This window comes from Camelus ferus, chromosome 1 (assembly GCF_009834535.1).
Source record: "Camelus ferus isolate YT-003-E chromosome 1, BCGSAC_Cfer_1.0, whole genome shotgun sequence".
NCBI classification, from domain to species: Eukaryota; Metazoa; Chordata; class Mammalia; order Artiodactyla; family Camelidae; genus Camelus; species Camelus ferus.
Genome location: NC_045696.1, coordinates 82175820 through 82200964, shown reverse-complemented (window position 1 = coordinate 82200964; position 25145 = coordinate 82175820). Strand labels below are relative to the sequence as shown.

General features: G+C 34.4%; 1 protein-coding gene across 2 annotated transcripts; it reads left to right on the top strand.

Annotated features, from left to right (window-relative positions):
* Window positions 1-79: 79 nt before the first annotated feature.
* Window positions 80-25145, top strand: SEC62 (SEC62 homolog, preprotein translocation factor). Of its 2 annotated transcripts, none has more exons than XM_032484542.1 (8): window positions 80-230; window positions 8011-8119; window positions 9123-9228; window positions 14723-14927; window positions 15173-15265; window positions 17708-17768; window positions 19545-19664; window positions 23569-25145. In XM_032484542.1, exons 1-8 carry the CDS (start codon window positions 195-197, stop codon window positions 24033-24035), a joined length of 1197 nt encoding a protein of 398 aa, XP_032340433.1. In that variant the 5' UTR covers window positions 80-194; the 3' UTR covers window positions 24036-25145. The 2 variants fall into 2 exon arrangements, with proteins under 2 accessions (XP_032340433.1, XP_006188133.1); XM_006188071.3 differs by lacking the exon at window positions 80-230 and adding an exon at window positions 7394-7572 and having other exon boundaries at window positions 23569-25139.

Here is a 25145-nt window from a genome sequence, read left to right as displayed (position 1 = left end):
CGCCGCCAAGGCCCGCCGGCCTGCCTGGGTACCGGCCTCTCGCCGGCCTGCCTGGGTACCGGCCTCTCGCCGGCCTCCCTCCTCCCCCGGTGCCAGCAGCCAGGTTACATAACGGGCCACGCGACGCGCTCTCGCGAGGTTTCCACCGCCCCCTACTCGCTCCACGTCAGAGGGAACCGGGCGGAGCGGCCAACATGGCGGAACGCAGGCGACACAAGAAGCGGATTCAGGTAGCAAAGCCGAGCCTGGGGTAGGGGACTTAGGGCGCTCGGAAGTGAAAAAAGCAGGGGAAGCTCACGGGAAGGGCAAGCGAAATCGAGGGCGCTGTGGGGTGGGGTTCCGCCGCGAGGCCGCCGGTTGCGGGCTGCGTCGCTGTGAGGGGCCTGAGGGAGGGCTGTTCTGGTGACGGTGGAGACTAAGACGGAGGTGCTGGGGCAGCGGTGGAAGGCAGGAGGCGCCGCGCTCGGAATCCGCCGCGGAGGCGCGGCCGCCAGCCCTGGGTTCCGGTGGCGGCGCCGACCCCGGCCTCCGCTGGGAGGTCCGCGTCTTCAGCGCTCAGACACCGACCCTCCCGGGCTCCTCCCCTCCCTTCTTCGCCCCATCCTTTCTCCTTTGCTATCCCGAAATTAAGGCCGCGGTAATAGGTAGGAGGCGGAGGACTGACCTAAAGCTGCCTGTTCTTTGTGCGCAAATAGAAGGAGGAGGGGGAGTGATTTGTGTTTGGTCAGCTGCCCCGGGGGCCCAGACGGCGATCTGCCTATCCAGATGTTCGGTTGCGTGTACCCTCCTTTCTCTTCAGGGTTAGTTAAGAGTCCAGTTGAAGACTTCTGGCTTTCTTTCAGGCGACACAGTGTAAATAAACACAGCCCCGTTGGTACTGTAACGAGCGAGTCGCGCCCAGAAACCTTTCATCTGCCAGTGTGTCATCCTCATAACCTACATAGCATCCCTCATTCCACATGCATGTCACCTCTGTATTTCTTTCCTGCAATTTTCCTCCTGTTGTTTTTCTCTCTGCCAACAGGATTAAATATATGGAATTTCAGGGTGTTTAGTCTCATTATTAGCTCCTGTGCCTAGAAACCTTCGTATATCATCATAAATTGATAGCATGTTATAAATTGTTAATATACCTAGTCACAAATTGTTACACTCATCATTGTCTTTCTGTTCCTTATTGTTTCATTGCTTAGAATGACTTCCTGTCTAATGTCTTATTCCCCATTAAAAAAAAAGTTTATCATTTAACTGGCATTCACCACAGGTGTTTTAAGCTATGCAAGTTAAAATTCTCCTGAAAACTTTGAAGTACTAGGGGAGAAAAGATGCCAGTGATCAGTAAATTTGGAATTTTGAAATTGGGCAGAAATAGTTTCAAAAAGAGTGCAGAAGGGGATCAGAAAGAGACAAATTCCCCCAAGTTCAGACATGTCATAAACCAAGGCATAAGGTTATTACGGAAGAAGTTTCTAGTTGTACTATTCCTAGTCTTTCAAAGTTTAGTGTTATTGGTCAGGTATGGATACATAATAGTTTTATTAAGATTTGTATTGAGTTGTCAGATTAGTACTTACTGGACTTATGTTTACATGCATGGTACATTTTTTGGCCTTAAAAAAACAGTTTTTACAGTGTCAGCTGCATTTAATATTGTAAAGGTGATCCTAATTCACTTTGAATAGCTGCTGTATTTCAGTTGTGATCGCGTTTTGAGCAGAAACATAGATTAAGACCCTGTATAGTAGTGGTAATGACTGGGAACTAAAAGTTGAGCCAGACTGTGCCTGTTTATACCCCAGTTTCAATGATTAGTAGCTGTGTAACTTTGGACAAGTTTACTTTTTCCCTCAATTTCTGTAAGAAGGAATATTTACCTTAAAAAAAAAAAGACACTGATAGGGTTGTTGTGAAAAAAATAGATAAGTCAGTGACTTGTTATTAAAGGTTGTAAAAGCTATTAAAAGAGTGCTTGGCATATAACTCATTCCTCTCCCTCCCCAAGGATGAAGACTTTAGGATGACTTGTTTTGGTTTTTGTTGAGTACTCTGATATGCTGAAGAAATATTAACAGTTATCTATTCAGTAAATAAACCTTTGAGTTGTGAGTTCCATAAAGAATAGCTGTTTACTTACTATTGTTTAGTTGGGGATCAGATAAATATGTAGGATCTGATCGTAAAAAATCAGGTTGGTATACTGCTAAGTGAAAATAATGTTTTTCACATCCTCTAAGTTTTCTACATAGCACAGCTATGTAGAATGTTGTGGAGATCTTGGGAGTGCTACTTGGAGTACTACTATGCAGTCTTCACGAATTAATAAAAATATACAATATCTTATAAAACTTCTTGGATTTTTTTCCTCCAGAGAATCAGAAACACTGTAATATTGACATTACTTTAAACAAAAAGACCAAATGTAATGACCAAGTTAAGAGTTGAAGTTACAGAAAAGATTCTATCATAAGACTTTTTGAGCAAAACAGTCTGTAATATCAACTCAGTTTCCTGTTGTTTGTTACTTAATATTGTCATGTTGAGAAAAGATTTTTATGTTTACCTGTTAAGATTTAGTGACCTTGAATTATAATTTGTATATTGGGGGAAATGATTGATACAAACAAGTTCAGAGTTTTAAGAAGTAGTTAATTTGTATGCGTTTTCTAGTGTAGCCTAATTTTAGATTCTGGTATCCCATCAAAGTTGAAAGCAAGAGGACTATTTTGTCACATTTCCTTCTTGGACTCACTTTACTGGTCACTAAAAACCAGAAGTGAGCTATGTGTTCATTGACATTATATTGGGGAGTTTTCATGATTGAGATTCTCAAGTGAGATTGATCTCAATTCAAATTAATAAAACATTTGAAAATAAGTAGTTGTAAGTTATCTAAGCTTTTAAGAACATACAATAAGTGCCTATAGATTAACAAAGTGCTACTTACTAGAAAGGTTAATTTAGAATGCTAGTACCATGACATTTTAGAGCCGAAAAGGATTTTCAAATAGTAGGGTTTTCGGAATCTTTTTGCACAAATGCAGTTCTTAGGTAAAAGCAGGGTGGTGGGCCCAAAGCCTTATCACCTCACTACCCCAATACCATTATCCTTCATCCTTTAAGCTACTTTTAGGACCTACATCTGAAAGTATTACTAGGTACAAAACTTAATGATCTAAACCATTACACCCATTTTACAGAAACACTAAGGTTTACTGAGGTTATGTGGCTTGACCCAGGGTCACTCATCAAGATAGTAAAACTAGATTTAGGCCAGGTCTTCTAATTCCAGTTGAATGTTCATTCCACTGTGCCACTGATAAAATAAAAAATAAAAATAAATTGTTCTGAAATACTTAAATCTTGAAATCTTTATATTAAATTGATAACAAAGACTTAACATGACTTGTCCCTGTTAAAGAGACAACCATCCCATTTAGTATTCTGCTTATGTGTAAAGTATCTCGTTGAATTTTGGGACATTTAAATGGCTTACTCATTCTTAAAAATTCTATAATACCTACATCTCAGTTAAACTCCCTCCAGGGGCTTAATAGAAGGCTTAAATAGGAATGGGGAGGAGGGGAGGAATTATAGAAGGACACTGCTAAAGTCAAGATACAGAGACTATTTTGTAAAGCTTTATTAGTAACATATTGTGGCTTTAAGTAAAAGATTTATCTAAGGTCTCTGCTTTCAGATTTTAATGTGTTAACCTATTTGCATACATTTTCACAAATATTGTATACTGCTTGTATAAAGATACAAATTAACAACTGGCGAACTAATCTTTTGCTCAAATCACTCAACAAGCTTATTTATCACTAAGCTTATTTCATTGAGTACAGCAATTTAAAAAAAAATTCTAGTCATTTTAGGGGTGGGAAGACAGGGAAAAATATTCTAAGTCAAAAATTCTGTAAGATTGAAGCCTATGGCTTACTGACTCTTGGTCTAATTTCTTTTCTCAAAAAGTTATCTTAAGTACTGGCTAGTACATAGTTACAAATGGCAACCTCAATTTCATAATAATATTTGAATGTTGATACGTTCTAAAATAAAAATAGTATTTGTTAAATAATTTTAAAAGAATATTCTAATCGAACTTCCGGTTATTGTAATTTTGTGAGTTGAGGCAGCCGGCCTCTTACTTGGGTGGGATTGGCAGTCCAGCCTCAAAATTTACTGGTTCTTCGCTTCCTCATTCTAAGATATTTGAGCTCATCCATTGAGCTAAAAAATTCTCTTCATTTGAGGGTTCATGAGCTGATTTCTCTTTATTGGTGGGTGATGCTATTCTCAAAAGGCCTTCACTTTTTCTTTAAAGGTTTCTAGGAAAGTTATGAAAATATTCTGAAGATTTGTTTTCATCAAAAGGGAACAAACAGGGGAGGTACTATAGTCTAACGTATAAACAGGAAGAGGGTAAGACTGTTTTATACTCTCTTTAGCCAGCAGCAGGGGAGCAGTGAGAATGAAGACTCCACGACAGGAGCTTCTATCTTACTAGCTTCCCAGGGTCATGTTGTTTTGGTACTCTTCTGTAGCAGTCTTTTCCTGACTTCAAAGCCCCAGCAGATGGCACAAATCCTATGCTGTTAAGGCAGTCTACAATATGTATAACTTATATGTGGTGTAATGAACATTTCCTAGTATTTCACAGAAGGTAATAGAAGTTTTTTAAGGATTTGAACATGAAGAAGGAGCAAGGAAGGTTATCCGTTCCATTATACCAGTATCTTGATAGAATTCACTTCTTTTCTGGTCACACATTTAAGGGAAGTTACTGATACTTTAAGAAAGTATCAATGAATAAGTAACTGTGTCTAATTGGGAGAGTTTATCCAAGTCCATGCTTTCTGGGTCTAATCTTAGTAGTGCCTTTACCAAGGAGGGAAATGGAATCAAAATAGAATTCTTGAGTGTGTTTTTGCAGTTGTGGAAAAGAGTTTGGTTAACTTGAAGTTAATTGTTAAAGTGAGGTTTTAAAATGTTGTGGATTCACATAGTATCAGGTTCCCTATTGTGTAATAGTAGAACGAACTTTTCAGTTCCTTGTGTATTCTAGTAGCAGATTTTACCTGTGATGCCTCTGTCAACAGTCAGTAGATTAGTACCAGTATGCTTGTGTTCAGTAAATGGTTTGAATGTTGTATGAGTGTAGATTTTTCATGCCTAAAGTTGAAGTGGTTGTTTTTCCCTCAGAATCACCTTCCTCCCAAATTTGTTTTTGAAAAAATATCCTTTCACTTGATGAAATGAGGAATCTGACATCTTTTACTCAGTCATTTCATTCATCCTTCATCATTGAGTCCTATCTGTTCTACATTTGAAATGTTTCAGATATCACAATCCTTCCATTCCTAGTCTAGTATCACAGCACATCTTACTTGAATACTAACTAGTTTCCCTGCTTTGTGTATTATTTTCCCAATTCAGTCTTCATGCAGTCTCCAAAATAATGTGTCTACGTCATTTTTTTCTAATTATTACCTCCTTCTGTTCAAAAACTACTAATGGTCTTTCTACAACTTACAGGGTAAATTTGAAATTTCTCAGATTGCCTTGAAGACCATTTACCTCTATTCTACTTATGCATACTTAACTCACAGTACTTCCTAATCTGTCTCGACTGGAGCCAAATTTTGTGCTCATGTTCAGCCATTTTTATGCTTTTCAATCAGCTTATTCCATATTTGTATGTCTTTCAAAATCCAGGTCCCTCTTCCAAGAGGTCTTTCATAGCTGTTCTCATCCACGCTGATAATCCTGCTCCTTTTGTACTCCTAAAATACTTTTTCTACCACTCATTTTGGAAAATAACAATTGCTGTTTTGGGTAATTGTAACAAAGTGTAGATATCATGACTTAACAAATTTTTTATCTTAACTATAGCACCCAAAGATATTATAGGGTAAACCCTCAGTAAGTATATATTTGAACAGTTTATGTTTATTGAGACTTCTCCCCCACAATCATTTTTATCAAGCAAATCCCTGTAACAAGTTATCAGTTAATTAGATAAACCTTTAAGTTGACAACAGATGTATCAGCTGAGGTGAAAACAACATATATGGATGTGATTAAAATAGAATTGTTAATTATAGTATCTCATTATTTCCAACTATTTATATATTATTACTTTTTCACTGTACCATGAATATGTAGGATATTATTTCTAATAGTTGAAGCTCCTAGAAATGCAGTGTATTATACAAGCATAATTAAATGCTACCATTTAACATATACTAACATATGTTAATATATTTCAACGTGATTTCAAAAACAAATACAGAATTTTTACTTTTTGGTTTGTCAGAAACTGTATTTCATGACTAGGCCCCAGATTAAATAATTATGAACATTGTAGATGTTACTAAACTTGGAGTGCTAAATTTTGAATTTGTAATTTTTTTAAGATTCTATTTTTCTGTGGTATATATTTATATATATAAAACTGAAGTTATTTTATTCACAAAAATATTTGGGTTTTACAATAGTCTTCATTTGGAGTGAATGGTTTGGGCTTGTAACTTTTATTTTCATACACAGTAATGCACAAGTGGGGTAGTAGTAGATAGAAGAATGTTAATTGCTCAGTTAATTGAGCTACTGGAAGCAGAGGAGTTGGAAAGTACAAAGGAAGAAATAGCTCAGTAGCTGCCAGGTGACCCAATAATCAAAGCACAGACTTTCACTTCATCTCACAGATTTCTATTCCTCTTCAAGATAAAATTAAAGTTGAAATCTTGGTTTGTTAATTGTTTCTTAATTTCAACAAACATAACTGAATTCAGACTTAACCTGAAATTTGTGGGGAAACTGATAATGTGCTTTTCCTATTTGTGTTATTAGACTGTCTTCCCTGAAACAGAACTGTCTTTAGCATTAACTGTTCTCAGCAGCTTAGATTCTTGACAGAAAATTATTATTATTTGCCACTTTGTCTTAAGAAATAAACCTTTTTGAAATCATTCACATTTAAATTGCATAGTGGTAGAAATATTGCTTGAATGCTCTATGTATTGTGATTAAACATGTAATTAAAAACAATACTTGTATTTCAATAGCTTCAGCAATAAAACAACTTCTAAAAGTATATATATATGATATATGCAAATGTAGACTGCCTTCATTTTCTTCAGTATATGGGTGGGGAGAATAAGTACATAAGAGGAATTGTCAAATTATAGCAGTTCGTTCAGAATGTAAGGAAATAAAAGCAAGATGAGGAATGATAAACAATTTAGGTGGTAGAAAATTTGGCAGAAGGGATGGAAGAAAGAAAACAGGGAAGGATTAAAGCAACCTTTCCAAAACTGTGCACTTCCATTAATCAATTCTTAAATGAGATTGTAATTTGTCTGTCTGTTGCTTTTTGGGGGGAGGGGAAGAAAAGAAGAAAACAAGATGAGAAAGGAGTCTCAGACAGCATCTAGAATCTGCAGCTGCAAGGGGAAAGGGAAGAAAATGCAAATGTTCAGCATCTCAGCTAGTAGCTCATGTTTGGGATGACACTGGGACAACTATCTGGTTAACTTGAGAACTCCTACGAACTGTTGTTCATTGTGCAGGGTACGTAGCTTTGGCTGTTGTTTAACATTTATTTATGGCACCTGTTTCTCCTTACTTTGACATCTGGGCACTCATTATTGGCAACCTCTTAATCTTTTGAATTATTGCTTTATGGCTTTTAAAAAGAGACCAGGCAAGAGTAAAGGTTAACTGATACAAAGAAGTTACCCTATGGGAAAAAAAAAACTCAAAATGAACGCCTTGTAGTTGAGGCCACGAGGCAGAAAAGTTTTGGCCCTGTCAACGTGTATTTGAAAAATGTATGATTTTAAAATCTCCATTCTGTCTTCTGTATATATTACCAGGTGTGCTCCCAAAAAAGCTTGAAAGAAAGGCCTATAATGCATTTTAAAAGATTTTCAGAACAGATCTGTAAATTATTCTTCATTGTATGAATTTCTCAGGTAAATGATTACATTAAATTAATATTCTTTGCAGGAAGTTGGTGAACCGTCTAAAGAAGAGAAGGCTGTAGCCAAGTTTCTTCGATTCAATTGTCCAACAAAGTCCACCAATATGATGGGTCACCGGGTTGATTATTTTATTGGTAGGATTACATCAATAAAATTATATTAGTGTTTGTATCTTATGAAGATACCTAATTTGGGGATATGTAGATGTTCTAAAAGTGCTTTCCAGGAGTGATTGGTGAAGTTGGGTGATGAGCATATGGTAATTGATTATACTATTCTTTCCTTTTATTATTGAAAATGTCAATAATTTTTTAAAAAGTGCTTTTTAATAATATTTGTTGGAAGTTTTTAAAGTAGGATTTATTTTCAGTATTAATACTAACTTTTCTTTAGATAGTATATGTACTTAAAGATAATCTTTTTGTAAAACTCTGTTGTAGAATTCAGTATGAAACAAGTCTGTTGAAATCAACTTGAGAGCTTTTTTCTTCACATAATCCAAACAACTTATTTATAAGCTAATGTCATCTATAATATTGCCCCATAGCTTTTAAGTAGTTGTTGTATTTGCCTGTCTGATAAATTAAGATTGAATTACCATTAGAAAGAAGAAATTCCTTTGTCTTCTCTTTAGTTTATGATTAATGATTTGTTATTCATTAAAAGTTTAAAAAAACAGACATGCTTTTCTTTTCAGATTTCATATGTTTAGCTTCTTCTAGTGACAGCAGTAGATTGTTCATAGAGCTTATTCCTTGGTGGGTAACAGTAAAGCTTGATGACAGAATTTTTATTACTGTGGTAGAGGAGGGTTTTTGGTTTGTTTATCCTATATTATGATTATTTGGTAAGAGTGATATTTTGAATTTTTTTGTTTAGAGCTTTTCCTCATTAATTTATCTTGCTTTAGTTAATATATGTCATTTATTTCCTAGCATTACTTAAAGATGCTTATCAGTATGTTTCACAAATTGAGGTTTTGAGGAACTGTTTACCATGATTGTGTCAGACTTAAATTTTCTGTTGAGCTTGGTTTTATTTTCTGATGCCAGAATGTTGAAACTTGCTTTGTAAAATATTTAGATAGACATAAATTCCTCTGTATACTTAATTTAAAATGATGAATTTCTTCTTTAGCTTCAAAAGCAGTGGATTGCCTTTTGGATTCAAAGTGGGCAAAGGCCAAGAAAGGAGAGGAAGCTTTATTTACAACGAGGGAGTCTGTGGTTGACTACTGCAACAGGTAGTTTTAATTTCTTGGTGAAGAATAGTGTAAATAGTAATTTAAAAATATTCTCCTTGGCTCTGAAGCTCCTTGCCTCTTTCATCATTAAGTGTAGTGATATTACAGCATAGTTCAAGCTTAGCTTTTACATAATAACCTGGATTTCTTCAGTAGCTCTGGAAATGCATTTATTTGGTGTGAGACTACCATATTTTTATAATTTTTATTCCATTATATTTGTACATTTGCCAGATTGACTGAACAAGGGGTCAGCAATAAATCACACACTAGTGCCTATCGTGAACAAACAGTCCTTTCTTTTTTACAGCAAACGTTTGGGGAATCTTTTCTAAAACTTTGTAAGGGACTCCTAATAGACCTGTTGTCCCTGTTTTGTTTTGTTTTTTAGTGCCTGCACAGTAAGCCATTAGCCAGATTACCTTTCCCTATTTTGTTTATGATTGCTAATGTACTCCTTGTAAAATGAAGGCAACTGCAACATCTTCCTTTTCTTGATTCCAAAATGAAATATAGACAGTTCAATAACATAGCCATGTTTTTTATAATAAGTACTTCTCCTTTGGGAAAAACTTTTCGTGGTGAATGGTGTACAAAAGTCACTTTTCTCTTGAAAAGAAGTATGCTGGGTTTTTGTTTTTGTTTTTTCCCCAATTTTTCCCTTGGTTTATTTACTACCAAGCATATTTATTGAGATGTTAGTAAATCAAATTTTGTTTTTGTGACAGTAAATTTTATAAATGATGGGAATTTGACATTTTAGACTATTTTATATGTTTAATAGGGAGCTACACATAGCATTTACTAACATATTGTTTAATGGCATTTAAATTATCAGCTACATGAGACCCCTCTTAAAATTCACTCTCTCACAAAAGCTGTAAAGTTAGAGAATTATTAAATATTTCTTTAAATTCTTAGCTGCCAAAAACTAGTCACTAATGACCTTTCAGAGACAATGAAAATTTCATTGTTGATGCAGGGGTTAGCTAACAATGGTGCCGTCAGTATTGCCCTTTACGGCCATTTGTGTATTGAAACTCCAAAGTGCAAATTTCCCTGCCTGCCTCAAAATAGACTTACTTTTTATATATAGTTTAAAAATTAAGAGATGCTATAAATGCAGAAACAAGTTAAATAACTTACCCAAGGTAGTACAACTAGTAAGTGGCTGAGCCAGAATTCTAAACCCAACCATCTGGCTCCATGGTCCATGCTCTTAACCACTGCACTGTACTGTCTCCTCCAAGAAAATGATCATTCATTTAATGAACCAAAAATTAGGATGAAGGATTCACTTCTTAATACTATTTAAATGTTAAATCTGTGAGCCTAATCTCTGAGGAGAGCTGCCAGTATTAATCTACATCACTTGACCTTTTAGAAAACTTGGTATCTTGTTATACGGAAAACCCAAAAAATCTCAGTACAGAGATTATCCTAGAGATACATTTAATTTTCATTGTATATGTTATTCCCATTCATATCAGGTTGTGTCCTTCCCACACTAAGACAGAGAAGCATAAGTACATCAGTTTTTCAAAGCCACTTTTAATAACAACCATGGAGACCCTATGATGGCCAGCCCAAATGGGTTCCTTCCTGCCTGACTCCAGGCAAAACCACAAAGAGACACTTGTCTTGCCTTATTTTCTGAAGTGGGCTTGAGGGAGTCTGAGGAAAAATGAAAGAAAATAGGAAACTGTAGGATGACACACAAAATCTTTTCTAATATGCTCTTTGCCTCTTTATGGCCTATTTCAAGTACAGACTCTTCAACCTTTTATCTCGCATCATCCTAACCCTCCATGTGACTTTACATCTCCAGCCCCCCAGTCCAGTAATATCCTTCTCACTCTCATTCATATACCACACTCATTCTCTTGTGGTCTTTCTTTGATAATAACTTGCCACTTTCCCCAAAGGGTTCTTCCTCTATCCTGTCTGCCTCTCTATAAAAATATCCCTCAAGTTCTCCATGTCTACCACTTAGTATTCCCTGGATCCTCTGGCGCTCGCATTAATCTTTATATCTAGTGTTCTACAGAGTTTATAAAGTTAGTATCATACAATTTAGTCCTTAACTATTTAAATAGGGTTGTTGCATATGTGTTCATTTTTAAAAATTTCTTGCTAGCTAAATCTAAAGGCAATTGGAGGAGTGTTTTACACCTTACTGTAGTTCCACAGCAGTTAGCACAATGTGGGCATTTAATAAAACCTCACCATTGTCAGATAGGTGAAAGTGAAAGTCCTGAACACATGTCTGGCATTCAATAAATGTTTGTTAAACCTGTTAAAAAAAAAAGAGAGAGATGAGGGAAAATAAGCAATTTAATAACTTTTTACAAGCTGCTTTTGATCCATTTGTTTATCCCACAAGTATTTATCAAATACCTATCATATGCCAGGCATCAGGAATACAAAGATGACTGTGACTTGGTTCTTGCCTCCAAAGCACATATTACAGTCTGTTAGAGAAGATTCATGACTAATTTGAATGCAGTGTGATCTGTAAGAAAGACAGAAATGGGGAAACTTCAAGAATGGCTTCACAGGGAATATGTTTTAATCAAATTTTGAAACATACATAGGTGATTACCCAGCAAACAGTGGGAGAATAGACATTAGATCCTGGCAGAGGGCACATACTGAGATAGGAAAGTGAGTAGTCTCTAAAATTGTTAGAGTTTATGTAGATGATTTATACTATACAGTGTGTTTAAAGCTAAATAGATGAAGGCAGTGATTTTATTACAATAGTAAATGTCATTTCATTTTTTGAGGCATAGAGTGAATTGAAAATAGACATCCTCTAAAGACCTATCAAGGAGTAAGTCAATGATTCTACTTATTACTGAATGGAATGATTGTATAATGTAGTGATTTATAAAACCAAATGTGTTTGTGTGTGTGTTTTCCATAACTATTAAATGAAATTCAAGATTTTGCTATAGCAGTAGTAATGGCTAACATTGAGCACATACGTGCCAGGCACCATGCTAAACAATCTACATGCTTCTCATTTAGTCCTAGAAATCCCTATGAGATAGATACCGTTTTTAGAAATAGAAAAATTAAGTAAGTTACCCAACACTACACGTCTAGTTAAGTGGTAGAGGTAATATTTGAACCCGTCTACCTGAATGAATTTCTCAATACCAATTTGATTGGTTAATAGTCTTAACTTGTCTTTCATGAGGGTAGGGCAGCTGTGCAGGAGGAGTGACAGAAGCAGATGTTCCTGCTGATAAATGTGCCTTTCTGTATCTTTTCATGAAAGAAAAATTTTTTTTTCTCCTGAAGTTCTATGGTTTATTTTTTTTAATTATTTATTTCTTTATTAACATTTTTCCACTAAAATAAATTTGAGAAAACTTTGAAAATGATACAGAAGAAAATCCAAATTACTAATAATGTTGCCTCATGGATGATTACATTACCATGTGAGAATATATACTCAAGTGTCTGTGTGTGCACGTATATCCAGTTGTATCAGTATATGGAGAGTTATAATATGAACTGTAATATGAACTGCTGCTTTTCAGTTAACATACAATAAGATGTATTTTTGTTTTCATAGTAAGTGGTAATGAATGATCCTGATAGGAAATCTGGAAATCATATAAGTGTAAAAATAAAGAAATTAGAATATTTTCATTATAAATTTTTATAAGAAATTCTGAAGTAGAGTGAAAGTTAAAGTTCCCCTTCATATTCAAATACCCACCACTATTAAATCTCACTTACTCATACATAGTTAATTATTAAGAGTCTCATTACAGATTTTTGCTTGTTTACATACATACATACATATATATGTGTGTGTATATATATATATACACGTATATATATATATATATATATATATATATATATATATATATATATATATATGTATGTGTATAGCAGGTATTAATGGTAAATTTTTGGGGGGCATTTCAGGCAGTTGCACAATTATATGCTATATAGGTCTTCTGAACAAGTAAAGGGCCAAATGAGGAAACCTAGAAGTTAGCTTTGTGGAGATGTTCATGAGTGGACCTAATTGGGCAGCAGAAAGAAACCTAGCCGGGCAGGTCAAAACACAGGTGCTCCTGGCAGCACAACATAATGACCAGAAATAAGTAGTCATTGGGCAAAAAGCAGGCATTTAGTTAACAAGTGTTATGATATGCTGGAGCAGGTACCATTGGAGGTAGGAAGGTGGATAGTCACTGTTAACAGGCACAGATGGGGCCAGTGAGACCTAGTTTCTAGGTTGTGGTTTGGTAGCTATACTTTTATGAAGGCAGGAATGAATAAACAAATCACAAACTTTGAAACTGGAACATAAGATTTGAAAAGATGGCTTTTAGATGACAAAGGTAAGGGTAATTCAGTTTCTTTAGTAGGATTAGAAAAGATTGTCAGCCAGAGTTAACTTAATTTGGGAGTCAGCTGAGTTTCTAAACTCATCAGATAAAGAAATGAATAAAGCAGGGAATATCACTTTTAAGAAGTTTACAGTCTAATGAAAGAGGCAAACATATAACATAAATTGTATATTAAGTTAGAAGATAAATGTGATGAATAGAATAGTAGGAAATAGGAGGGAGGATGAATGATGGATTTATAATTTTAAACAGGTTCGGCCAATTAGAGAGGGTCACATTTGAGGGAAGATTTGAAGGAAGTGAGGGAGTAAACCAAGAGGACGTGCTTATTTGGGGGAAGAGCATTCCAAGTGACGGGAACAGCCAGTGAAAAAGCCCTGAAGTAGTAATGTTAAAAACAAAAACAGAAACAGAAACAAAACCCCTGCTAAACAGAGGAAAGATCAGTGTATTGAGAAATTAGTAGAACAAGGAGCACATAGTGTTATTTTGCCAAATATATTGTACAGTTTCTAGCTTGATACTATGAAGAGTTGTCTTCAGAGTCCAGAAATCTCACCTTAGCGTATTTAATTATTCACTAGTTAATTGAAGATACTTCAATATAGTGGCAGGCTGAAGAGTGAAGTACATGGAAAGAAAAAAATTACAGCAAGAATGACAGCTAAAGACACAAGTTGGATCAATCAAGTCATGGGCACATTTTTAATTTGTTAACATTTCTTAAATTGTTGTATTTATTTTCCCCATAGATTTATATTCCACTTATGTCTGCTCTTGAATTTGAGACTTCACAGTATTATATAAAGCAGAGTTTTGCTTATTCCTAATGAACCTAAAGAAGAACTTAAGGATAATTCTAAACCTATAATCTCATTTAAATTATATAATTAAAAAATGAAAAGTAGATTGACAACTTTCATGCAGTCAAATTGGCTGCACAGTTTTTTGATTAGAGGTGGTTGATTGTTTTTCTGTGGGCTTATTAGTTGTAATTTTTCTTGAAAGATGCCATTGTGTGTCTTCTTTACTTATTTTACTCAGGCCTTGATATTTTTGCTTTTAGTCTATATCTGTATGATTGATAGTGAATGTAATGTCATACCTTTTCCCCAAAGGCTTTTAAAGAAGCAGTTTTTCCATCGGGCACTAAAAGTAATGAAAATGAAGTATGAGAAAGACATAAAAAAAGAAAAAGAGAAGGGAAAAGCTGAAAGTGGAAAAGAAGAAGATAAAAAGAGCAAGAAAGAAAATCTAAAGGATGAAAAGACAAAAAAGGAAAAAGAAAAAAAAAAAGATGGTGAAAAGGAAGAATCCAAAAAGGTGATTTCAACTAAAATTAAGTAAAATCAAAAATTACTATGTGCACATTATCACTACTGGCATATTAGCACTTTTAAATTTAATGTGCAATAACCATTTAAGAAACCATTTTAGGGTTCTCATAAATACCGTAGTTGAGAATTTCGATTTTTTCAAATAGTGAAACTTTTGACTGTGTGAATGTCATATTGCTTTTTGCTTGTTTGTAAAAGTGGGGTTTTTTTTTTTCTATTATTTTTTTAAAGGAGGAAGCTCCTGGAACTCCCAAAAAGAAGGAAACTAAGAAAAAATTCAAGCTTGAGCCACATGATGATCAAGTTTTTCTGGATGGAAATGAGGTAAGAGTATCTAGCTTTTAAGTAGAAATCTAATTTTCCATAGGAGTTTTTAGAATTATCTTTGATGCATTTACTAAGAAAAGAAGTAATTTAGATAAATTTAACCATGTAGATACAAAATCTACTCTCTTTAAAAATCGGTTTCTCTGCATTTAGGTTTATTAAAAATGTATTAAAAAATCAGTCAGAATCATGTTCATGTCTCTATGATTGATAAGAAACCTGAAATAACAGTGGCATAAAACAAAATAGTACTTAATTCTCTCATCAGTTAAATCTAAGGGCAAGCAGTACAATATGGCAGCTCCATGACGGATCCGAACTTTTCCAACTGTGTGAGGCAGTTAGTAAAGACGACCTCATGGTCCAAAATGACTGCCAGCCTTATATCTGCATCCAGAGGAGGGAAGAAGAATGAGGGACCTGCTTCCTTTTTAAGGATACCTTTCAGGAAACTGATAGTTTATTTCTACTTGGATTCCATTGGCCAGAACCTAGTCACATAGTCATGCCTACCTGCAGTAAAGTCTTAGAAATAGGCTTTTTATACTGAGTGGTCATTTGCCCAAGAAATATGCTTTTTATACTGAGTGGTCATTTGCCCAGTAAAATGTAGGATTTCCATGACAATCAAAGAAAATAAAAGTAGAATGGTTAATGAGGGACACCTACTGATTTCTGCCTCTTATAGTCAGACACACTACTATAGGGGCCTAAAATTTTCAACATTACGTGGTGCTTTATTCAGGGAGATCATTTTTATTTATTTTATTTAATAAGATATTTGTGTGGTGGTAGCCTTCCATGAAGACCGCTTAATTTAGTCATTTAACCAATACAGAAACATTTAGTTACATACTGGTCACTGAATTATTGTGAATTTCAAGACATCTCATGGTACAGGAGTAGCTCACGTTATTGTGCTTATCTTTATTGCACTTCAGAGTTAATGCAGTTTTTCTTTGTTTGTTTGTTTTACAAATTGAGGGTTTACAACAACCCTGCATTGAACAAGTCTGTCAGCTCCATTTTTTCCAACAGCATTTGCTCACTTTGTTTCTGTCACATTTTGTTATTTCTCACAATATTTCAAATCCTCCTCCAGCAAAAAGATTATGACTCACTGAATGCTCAGATGATGGTTAGCATTTTTTAGCAATAAAATATTTTTTACTTTGGATATGTACATTGTTTTCTTAGACATAATGCTATTGCACACTTAATAGACTATAGTATAGTGTAAACATAACTTTTATATGCACTGGGAAACCAAAAAAATTGCATTATTGCAGTGATCTGGATCCAAACTTGCAGTATCTCTGAGGTATGCCTGTACTGTATTGTGGCATGGTAAATGTTATGATGGGAGAGCACCAGTTGGGGATAGTTAATTTAATCACTGCAGGATGTGGAGGGTCTGGAGATCCTGAACACTTGAACTGAGCCTTGGAGGTTGACTGGCAGATTGCCAGGTGCACTGAGAAGGAGTTACAGATCTATTAGGCAAAGGAAGCAGTCTGAGCAAAAGCACAGGTCCTTACTTACTCAAAAAGGCTAGATTTTATGCTGTAGAAAGAAGCATGCTTTCAAACTTTTAAAGATGGGAAACGTCTTTAAAAACTTGCTTATTTAGAGTGCTAACTGGCAGAAGTGATGTCTGTGGATTTGATTTATAAGATAAATGTGCAGAGTTAAAAAAGAGGAATGTTAGAACCAAATCAGAAAGACAATAACAAAGAGCTCTGGGCAAAATAAAACCAGGAAATAGAAGAGTACTGTTATTTATAGAAACTAAGAGATAAAACTAAGAGTTTTGTGGATGATGAGCAGAGTTCTAATTATTCTAAATGAAGTAAATTTCTGTTGTATAAAGTAAGCTTTAAAGCATTGGTTCCCAGCTTTTGGGCTACAGACTCTCCGTGGGGAGCTGGCAATGAAATTATTGCAAGGAGTCACAGACAGACTCTTTATGTTCACTAAGCATCTCATCAGCAGGAGAGAATAGGGTGAAATTGAAAACTGCTGGTTTTGTAATAGGGCCTGACTGGACTCTGGCTTTATTGTGCTCTTAGACTGGTTGGTTCTACTCATGCCAATGTGCATCATCACATTCGGGAAAAAAAGGCTGTATAATTGCTGGTCTTTAGGTTGAATAAGTAATGGTTTGCACACATAAATATTAAAAACATGCAAGTACGTAGAAATGTACTTAACTGCATTACATAATTTATAATTTTTAAAATAATTTTCTAATTGAGTGGATACCAAAAGAAACACTACTACTGAAGGAAAGGTCTCTCAAATTTATTTACCTTAAAAAGTAGTTTTTATACATTAAGAAGTTGGAAGTGACTGTTGTGGAGTATCTGAAATAAAGAATTAAGCTTGACTTACTAATGTGACTATAGAACTTTAAGCACTGGGGTTTCTTGATTCTTCCAGGTATTTGTGTGGATCTATGACCCAGTTCACTTCAAAACATTTGTCATGGGATTAATTCTTGGTAAGTACAATCTCAAATTTAGAAAGGAAAATAAATAATGCAGAAGCCAGAAAGAAAAATGTTTAACATAAAGTAGTTATTTTTTAAAGTACATTTTAAATAAAGCCAGAATATGAATGATAAACAGAGCAAAATATTTGTACTACACTGAAGCAAAGATCTTTAAGAGATTAATAACCTGCTAGAAAAATGGTAAAGTTAGCTCACAGATAAAGAAATGCAGTGACCAATAATCTGAATGATACTTAATCACAGACATATTAAATACAAATTAAAACAACAGCAGTTATCCAGAGGATTACAAAGTTTAATAGTACCTAGTCTTAGTGAAGGTCCAACACTTAAGAAAAACCCACAGTCTCCAACAATTGATGGTATGTCCATTGTTTTAGTTTTTATGGAGGGCAGTTGGCAGTATGTTTTAAATTTTAAATGTATACACACCCAGCTTTTCCATATCCAGGAATTTATTCCATGACTGGATACTAATACAGTTGTACAGAGTATCTGTTCAGAAATATGCATTGACATGTTATCTATTCTAATCCCTCGGACTATATTTAGGAGAGTGATTAGCAGATATCTTTCAAGTTTTAACACAGTTGCATAAATGTACATGTGCATGCATGGTATTTGTTGCACTATTGTCTATAATAGGATAAAACTGGAAACAGTTTAAGTCCCTCAATAGGAGGACAATGAGATAAATTACAACTGCATGCTGTAATACCATGCAGCTTTTAAAGAGATAGGGTGTACTCACAGAAAGATAGCTAGAATATATTAAATGAAAATTGTAAAAGAGTAAGAATATTACAAGCTCATTTATGTAAAAAAAATTCCGTTTTAATTGTATAAAGGCAGGCTCTGGGAGTACAGATAAGAAACAATAGTAATTAACCTCTGGATAGTAGACCAAGAACTGGATGAAAACTTTATACTATACCGTTTTTGTTTGTTTTTTGTTTTTCCTTACCATAGGTATGTGTTATTCCTGTAAATTCAGGGGAGGGGGCATGGGAGGTGCAGAGAGAATGATTTAACAAGTAGGAAAAAATAGCAGTTAAATAAACAAGTTTGATCAATATGATATCATAGGATTCCATTCAGAATAATAAGTCTAACCCTTAGCTTATAAATAAAATAGCTGGAATTTGAATTCTGATCTCTCTTGCTCTAAACACCTAAAAAGGGCTTCCTTCTGATTGTTCCATCTGGTCCCCCTGAGAAATAAAACTGGAGATCCTTGTATCGTTTCCCTAACTCCCAAAAACCATCTGTATCAGAATCACCTGGTGAACTTTTCAATCAGTAGATGTGAGAGCGCTCAGAATCACTCTCCAGGGAGGGATCTTTGGAATCATTTTGGTTAGTCTTGTCATTTGGTTGTTTCTTTAAGCTCCCTTGTTCAGTAGCCAGATATTTTATAGTCAAAAATAAGGTTGAACACAGCAGCAGTTGATCATTTAAGGAGCTAACAATTTCACATTTTTACATGGCACTTTTTCTAGTATAAGTTTACATAATTTATGTAATTTATACTAGAAAAATCCTAATCTAAGAACAATAGTTAAAATATTATGAAATTATAAAATATTATGAAATAAAATGTTATAAAATACTATGAAATGACTGATAATTGACCATTTTTTACCTGTTTCCATATGTTTATGTTTCACTTCTCACCCTAGGAATATATTCACTATTTTGGTAACTAAGCCATTTAAAATTTTAATCTAAAGGCTATCTGTGTAACTTTGTCATTTCTTGTTCCAGTGATTGCAGTGATAGCAGCCACCCTCTTCCCTCTTTGGCCAGCAGAAATGAGAGTAGGCGTTTATTACCTCAGTGTGGGTGCAGGCTGTTTTGTAGCCAGCATTCTTCTCCTTGCTGTTGGTAAGTACTGTTATTAGTAAGACTGACCCCAGACTTACTAAGAGATATTGAGCAGTTTGGATTGTAATCTGGAGCTTCAGTAAAGCTTAATAGCAAAATTAATATTGATGAATCAAGAATTATATGGGCCTACTTTTTGATCTTATCCCAAAACTGACTCAGGCTTGAAGTAGCATGTATACTTAATTAGATGTGGTCTGGTCTGAGAAAAGGATTTAATATGTCTTATGCAACTAGATATAAGTAGCTTTAAAATTTAACTACCACAGGAACTTTAATATTTTTACAATGATCGATCATTTGTTAACATAATACTTTCAGTAAGCATTTTTATATTTTGACTTGAGGCAAATGAAACTTGTATTCAGCATTTCCATTTTGTACAGTAAATTATTCTAGACAATTGATTTGCCGTTTTGGGGAAAAGTCAGTTTGCACCATGTGCCAAAATAAATTCTCATTGCATTAAAAAGTTTTAAAATGTTTTTTAAAAATCAACAAGAAAATGTAAATAATGTTATTTTACATTTCTGGATGAGTGGGGTCTTCCATAGCTAAAAATAAGACAATATGAAAATAACCCAATTCAAAAGATGAAATTAAAAACAAATGATTAATAAATGTATGAAAATGCTCATCACTAGTATCAAACAATAAAATTAAGATAATGAAATATATTTTACTTACATCATTAGGAAGATATTTTTGAAATGGAAATACTCTGCTAAAGAGGGTTTGACTATAAGGAAGTACGCCTAACTATAAATGGTAGTGGTAGTTATGAATGACTTTAATGTTCTTCTTTACATCTGTGTATATTTTTCACAGTGAACATATTACTAACTATGAGAAAAACAACAAATAATATTTTGCTTAAAATCCTAGTCTTTAACAATTTCCCAATAAAGGATGAACTGGTCTAATTTAGTTTTTGATTTGGGGAAAGAAATAGGATTTTTTCTCAGCACATCTAAAGCTGTTTAGTGATTTTTTTTTAACCTTATATGTAATTCTTTGATCCATCTAGAGTTTATGTTGGTGTATGGTACTAAGTTCTGATTATTTTCATCACATGACAAATCAACTTTTCCATCAAGACATATAGGAGTACTTCTTTATAAAAAATTTTTAAAACACTCACATTACTGACCTAATATCTGTTGTTTTGTTAGAGGACATAATCTAACCAAGATTATGTGAACTGGGTGCATTTCTGGGATTCTATGGTATGTAATGTAATAGATGCTTATATTTATAAAGCATTACTGCTACAGCCTTAAGCAGGTTCCCTCTGCACATCCCTTCACCCTGGGTATTAAGGTGTCGTCCTAAGTTGGTGCCACCATCCATGGACCCAGGAACTCATGTAGCATTTTCTTTTAACATTTTTTTTATTGAGTTATAGTCATTTTACAATGTTGTGTCAAATCATGTAGCGTTTTCATTCGGTTCATGTTTATGGGCTTCCTTTTTTCCTGGGATCTCTGACTGTGTGTGAAGCCTTTTTCACCCACCTTTCAGTTTTCCTTCCTCTAGCTAAGTCACCTTGAAAATTGCCCCGGAAGCTTCTGCATGTAATATAGTACATTTGTAGGCCAAGAAATAGTATCTAAGACTGTGAAGCAGGTAACTGGTGGTAGTGTACTACCTGCATCAAAAATGAGAAGCCACAAACTTTGATCTGGCATTAGATACACTAATGAGACTGATGTCTTCTGGCTCCCAAACCCATGACAATTTAGAAGCTCTTTGAAATTTTTCAGCAAACGTTTAACTCCACTGAATAGAATTAACCTACTTGGTTATCTTTTATTTAAACCAGTATTCTCAATAATTTATGGTTATTATCTTGTTTTGCCTTTTAAATTATTTCTTCAGTAGTATTTCCTATAATTTTTCATTTTAAATATACTATGGATTTAAGTAGCATTGTGCATTAAATAGTCCCATGAATTAAATAAATCAGAAAATAAACTGAACATTTTTGTTTTTTCTCTTAGAAAAATGAAATTCTAAATTAACTTTCAAAGGGTTTTGATCTGTACCCCAGTTGCAAATCAGAGATTTATATTATCCCATGAAGTATTATATATTGGTCAAAATTATCTTTGGTGCTACTTGGAATATGTATTGTTAGTATTTCTGTTTAAAATAGGACCTTTGACAATTTTGTAAGTTTGTCACTTTTAGAATAGAAACAGTATGACTTTATACATCACAGTGGTTTTCCCATGATTCTCCCTCTTTGGCTCCTGGTAATCTGCTGCCACATAGAGAAAAACAGTAAAAAACGTTAGAATTCTGTTACACCCAGTTTGTATATGGAATGAGAATTTAGATTTGCCATTTTGATACTGCTTTTTCATGGATTTGAGGCAAGATTTCATATTACGAATTGTCTGTCTTAAAACCCTTTAAATCCTATCGTACATAATGCTGTATGCAGCCTCCTTAAAAGATGTTCATTGTTTCTTTTTTATCACTGGGATTTATTTACTTATTTATTCCATAATTTCAAGCATATTTGCCTTTTCTGTTTGTACCACAAAAGACACTGATGTATACAGAGTCTTTCAGAATATTTATGTTCTTTTATGAAAAATAGAAATTACTGCTTTATAAAAGTCAAGGGAGCTATAACCATTTCTTTTTATCTAACCTAAGCAAAATAATGGAAGATGCATTGATGACCTTTTTTTAGGCCTTATTTAAAAATAGTAATACAGTTATTTGTAAAGAAAACAAAAACTGAAACAAAACCGAAAACCTGTCACAATTGATTAGTTCATAACATTCACATAATCATGACCTCGGGGTGGGGGGGAACAGGAAAATTAGGCAAATCACTCAGCTCTTTGTATTTGGTAAATTAAGAGAAAACTATATGAAGTTTTGAGGTTTGTGTTCCTGATAGCTCATTATTGTAAACTTTAAAATTCTTAATTTCTTCCATTATCTAAATACAGTTTTGTCATATATTGCTATAAAAGAGTAACCTCGAACCTATTTGTTGAAGCAATCTGGCCTTCATTAGCATTGTATTGTTTCCTAATATTGGGAGATAGCTGGTCCTTCAATAAGCAGAAATTATATATTTATTTAAGAAAGTTATAACTTCTAGGAAAATGTTCTCTTATTGTTCAAAAGTATTTTTCCTTAGAAGATATCCTTTAGGCAGAGTAGGCACATGCCTTGGACTTTTAGGGGCCACAGAAATGATTTTATTTTCATTTCTTTTAAAATCAAGTACACATGTATTTACATGTGTAAATATTATTACATGTGTTACATATTATGTAATATTTATATGTAATAATATGTAATATATAAAATATTATTACATGTGTATGTGTTATGAACCTGTGTGGGATTATATTTATACCAATATGGTTGTAAAAAGCCTAATTTTTAATATTTTTTTTAATGGAAGAATTGCCTTACAAAGGCAAAAATGCCTAGGTTCTAAAGAAGTCATGATTCAGCCCTGCTTTTTCATTTTTAAAGGCTTCTTAAGGTATCTTTCATCCCTTACTTGCATTTATTTTCCTCTTTCTTCTACCGTGTTCTTATGTATACTTCAAGGTCCAGCTGGCACCTGTGCTTATTGAACTATAACATAGCAAAGTGCGTAAATCATAAGTATCTCCATGAAACAGCACCCAGACTAAAAAAAAAAAATGAAAGTAAGTTTTTGAATGGCATTGTAGCGTTACGCCCTCAAGTTCAGAGCAGAATGCTGTGTGCCTAGAATACTGTCGATAGCTGCTAAACTAGTCAGGATTTAATTGTTTATATTTCAGGTGCATGTGGTATGCAAATAATAAACTTTGTTTTCCCATTAACAAATATTCCCTGCTGTCTGAGTCACTTGAATTATTCAATTAGAGAAATTTTTCTCCCGCAGCTCGTTGCATTCTGTTTCTCATCATTTGGCTCATAACTGGAGGAAGGCACCATTTTTGGTTCTTGCCAAATCTGACTGCTGACGTGGGCTTCATTGACTCCTTCAGGCCTCTGTACACACATGAATATAAAGGACCAAAAGCAGACTTAAAGAAAGATGAAAAATCTGAAACCAAAAAGCAGCAGAAGTCCGACAGTGAGGAAAAGTCAGACAGTGAGAAAAAGGAAGATGAAGAGGGAAAAGTAGGACCAGGAAATCATGGAACAGAAGGCTCAGGTGGAGAACGGCATTCAGACACAGACAGTGATAGGAGGGAAGATGACCGATCCCAACACAGTAGTGGAAATGGGAATGATTTTGAAATGATCACAAAAGAGGAACTGGAACAGCAGACAGATGGGGATTGTGAAGAGGAGGAAGAAGACAACGATGGAGAGACAGCTAAATCCTCACTCGAAAAATCATAATCTGACTAATTTGAGGACTAAATGAGTGCAAGAGGTTGGATTTTCTATGTTGGCTGATCATCACAATGTACACATGATTTGTAGCATTCTTTAAATCCATCTACTGCAGTGGATTTGACATCCAAGCAGTTATATTCAGTCCTTCATTTCATATAATACTATTATTGGTACAGTCTAAAGCCATTTATAAGTTTTATCTATTTGATAATTTTACAGTAAATAGGTCTCATTTATTTTGATAGTTATCAAAGATGCACTTTCCACAATGACATTTAGATTGATGGCATTTTTGATAGTTGTATGGCTTTTTACTGTTAGACTAATCAAAATAACTAAAAGGGATAAAAACAAACACCAACATTTCAGAGTATGCATAGTTATGTAGCCATTTCACAATTCCTTTGAGATGAAATGCTTAAACTCATTGTTTTTGATACTTAAGCTTTTGTTAATTATAACATTTTACCAGGAAATTTCTAAGATTCTGAGTTAGCAGGGTTCAAAAGCATTTTGTGGAAATAAGCCAACTAGTAATAATGCAGCAACACTTTTTAGTTTAGCTACAAATTCTCCTTTCCCAACTTAGGAAATCCAAACTGATTTGTACCTCTGATTCAGAGTGAGATAGATGGTCACTTCCAACAGTGGAAGCGAGCAGCATTGGTTGGAAGGTGATGGCTCTTCTTCCCATTTCCTTATCGTAAAAATGTATTCTGTACATAATTTACAAATAAACATTTTATTTTAATTGTTACTTATTATTTAGACATTTTCTCAACACTTAAATTTGTAAAATTAAGACCATTTAAGGGTGTTTTTAGAGAAATGGAAGTTTCATAACCCACAGAACACCTGTGATCTTTCTACAGCAGCTTCAGTTTTGTGCCAACATTCCATGTATTTGAATATGAGTTAAAACGATCCTTATTAAATAAGAGCAGACTTAAAGTAGCTGTTTGTATGCCTTAATGTTCATTTGATTTTTCTTAAATCTCTACATTCAGAAATGGGGTACTGTATTTTCAGACCAGAGGACTGCTATGAAAGATAATTTACTGTTCTAAAATATCAATTTAAAATAAAGAACATAAAAGAAAACATAGAGAACCA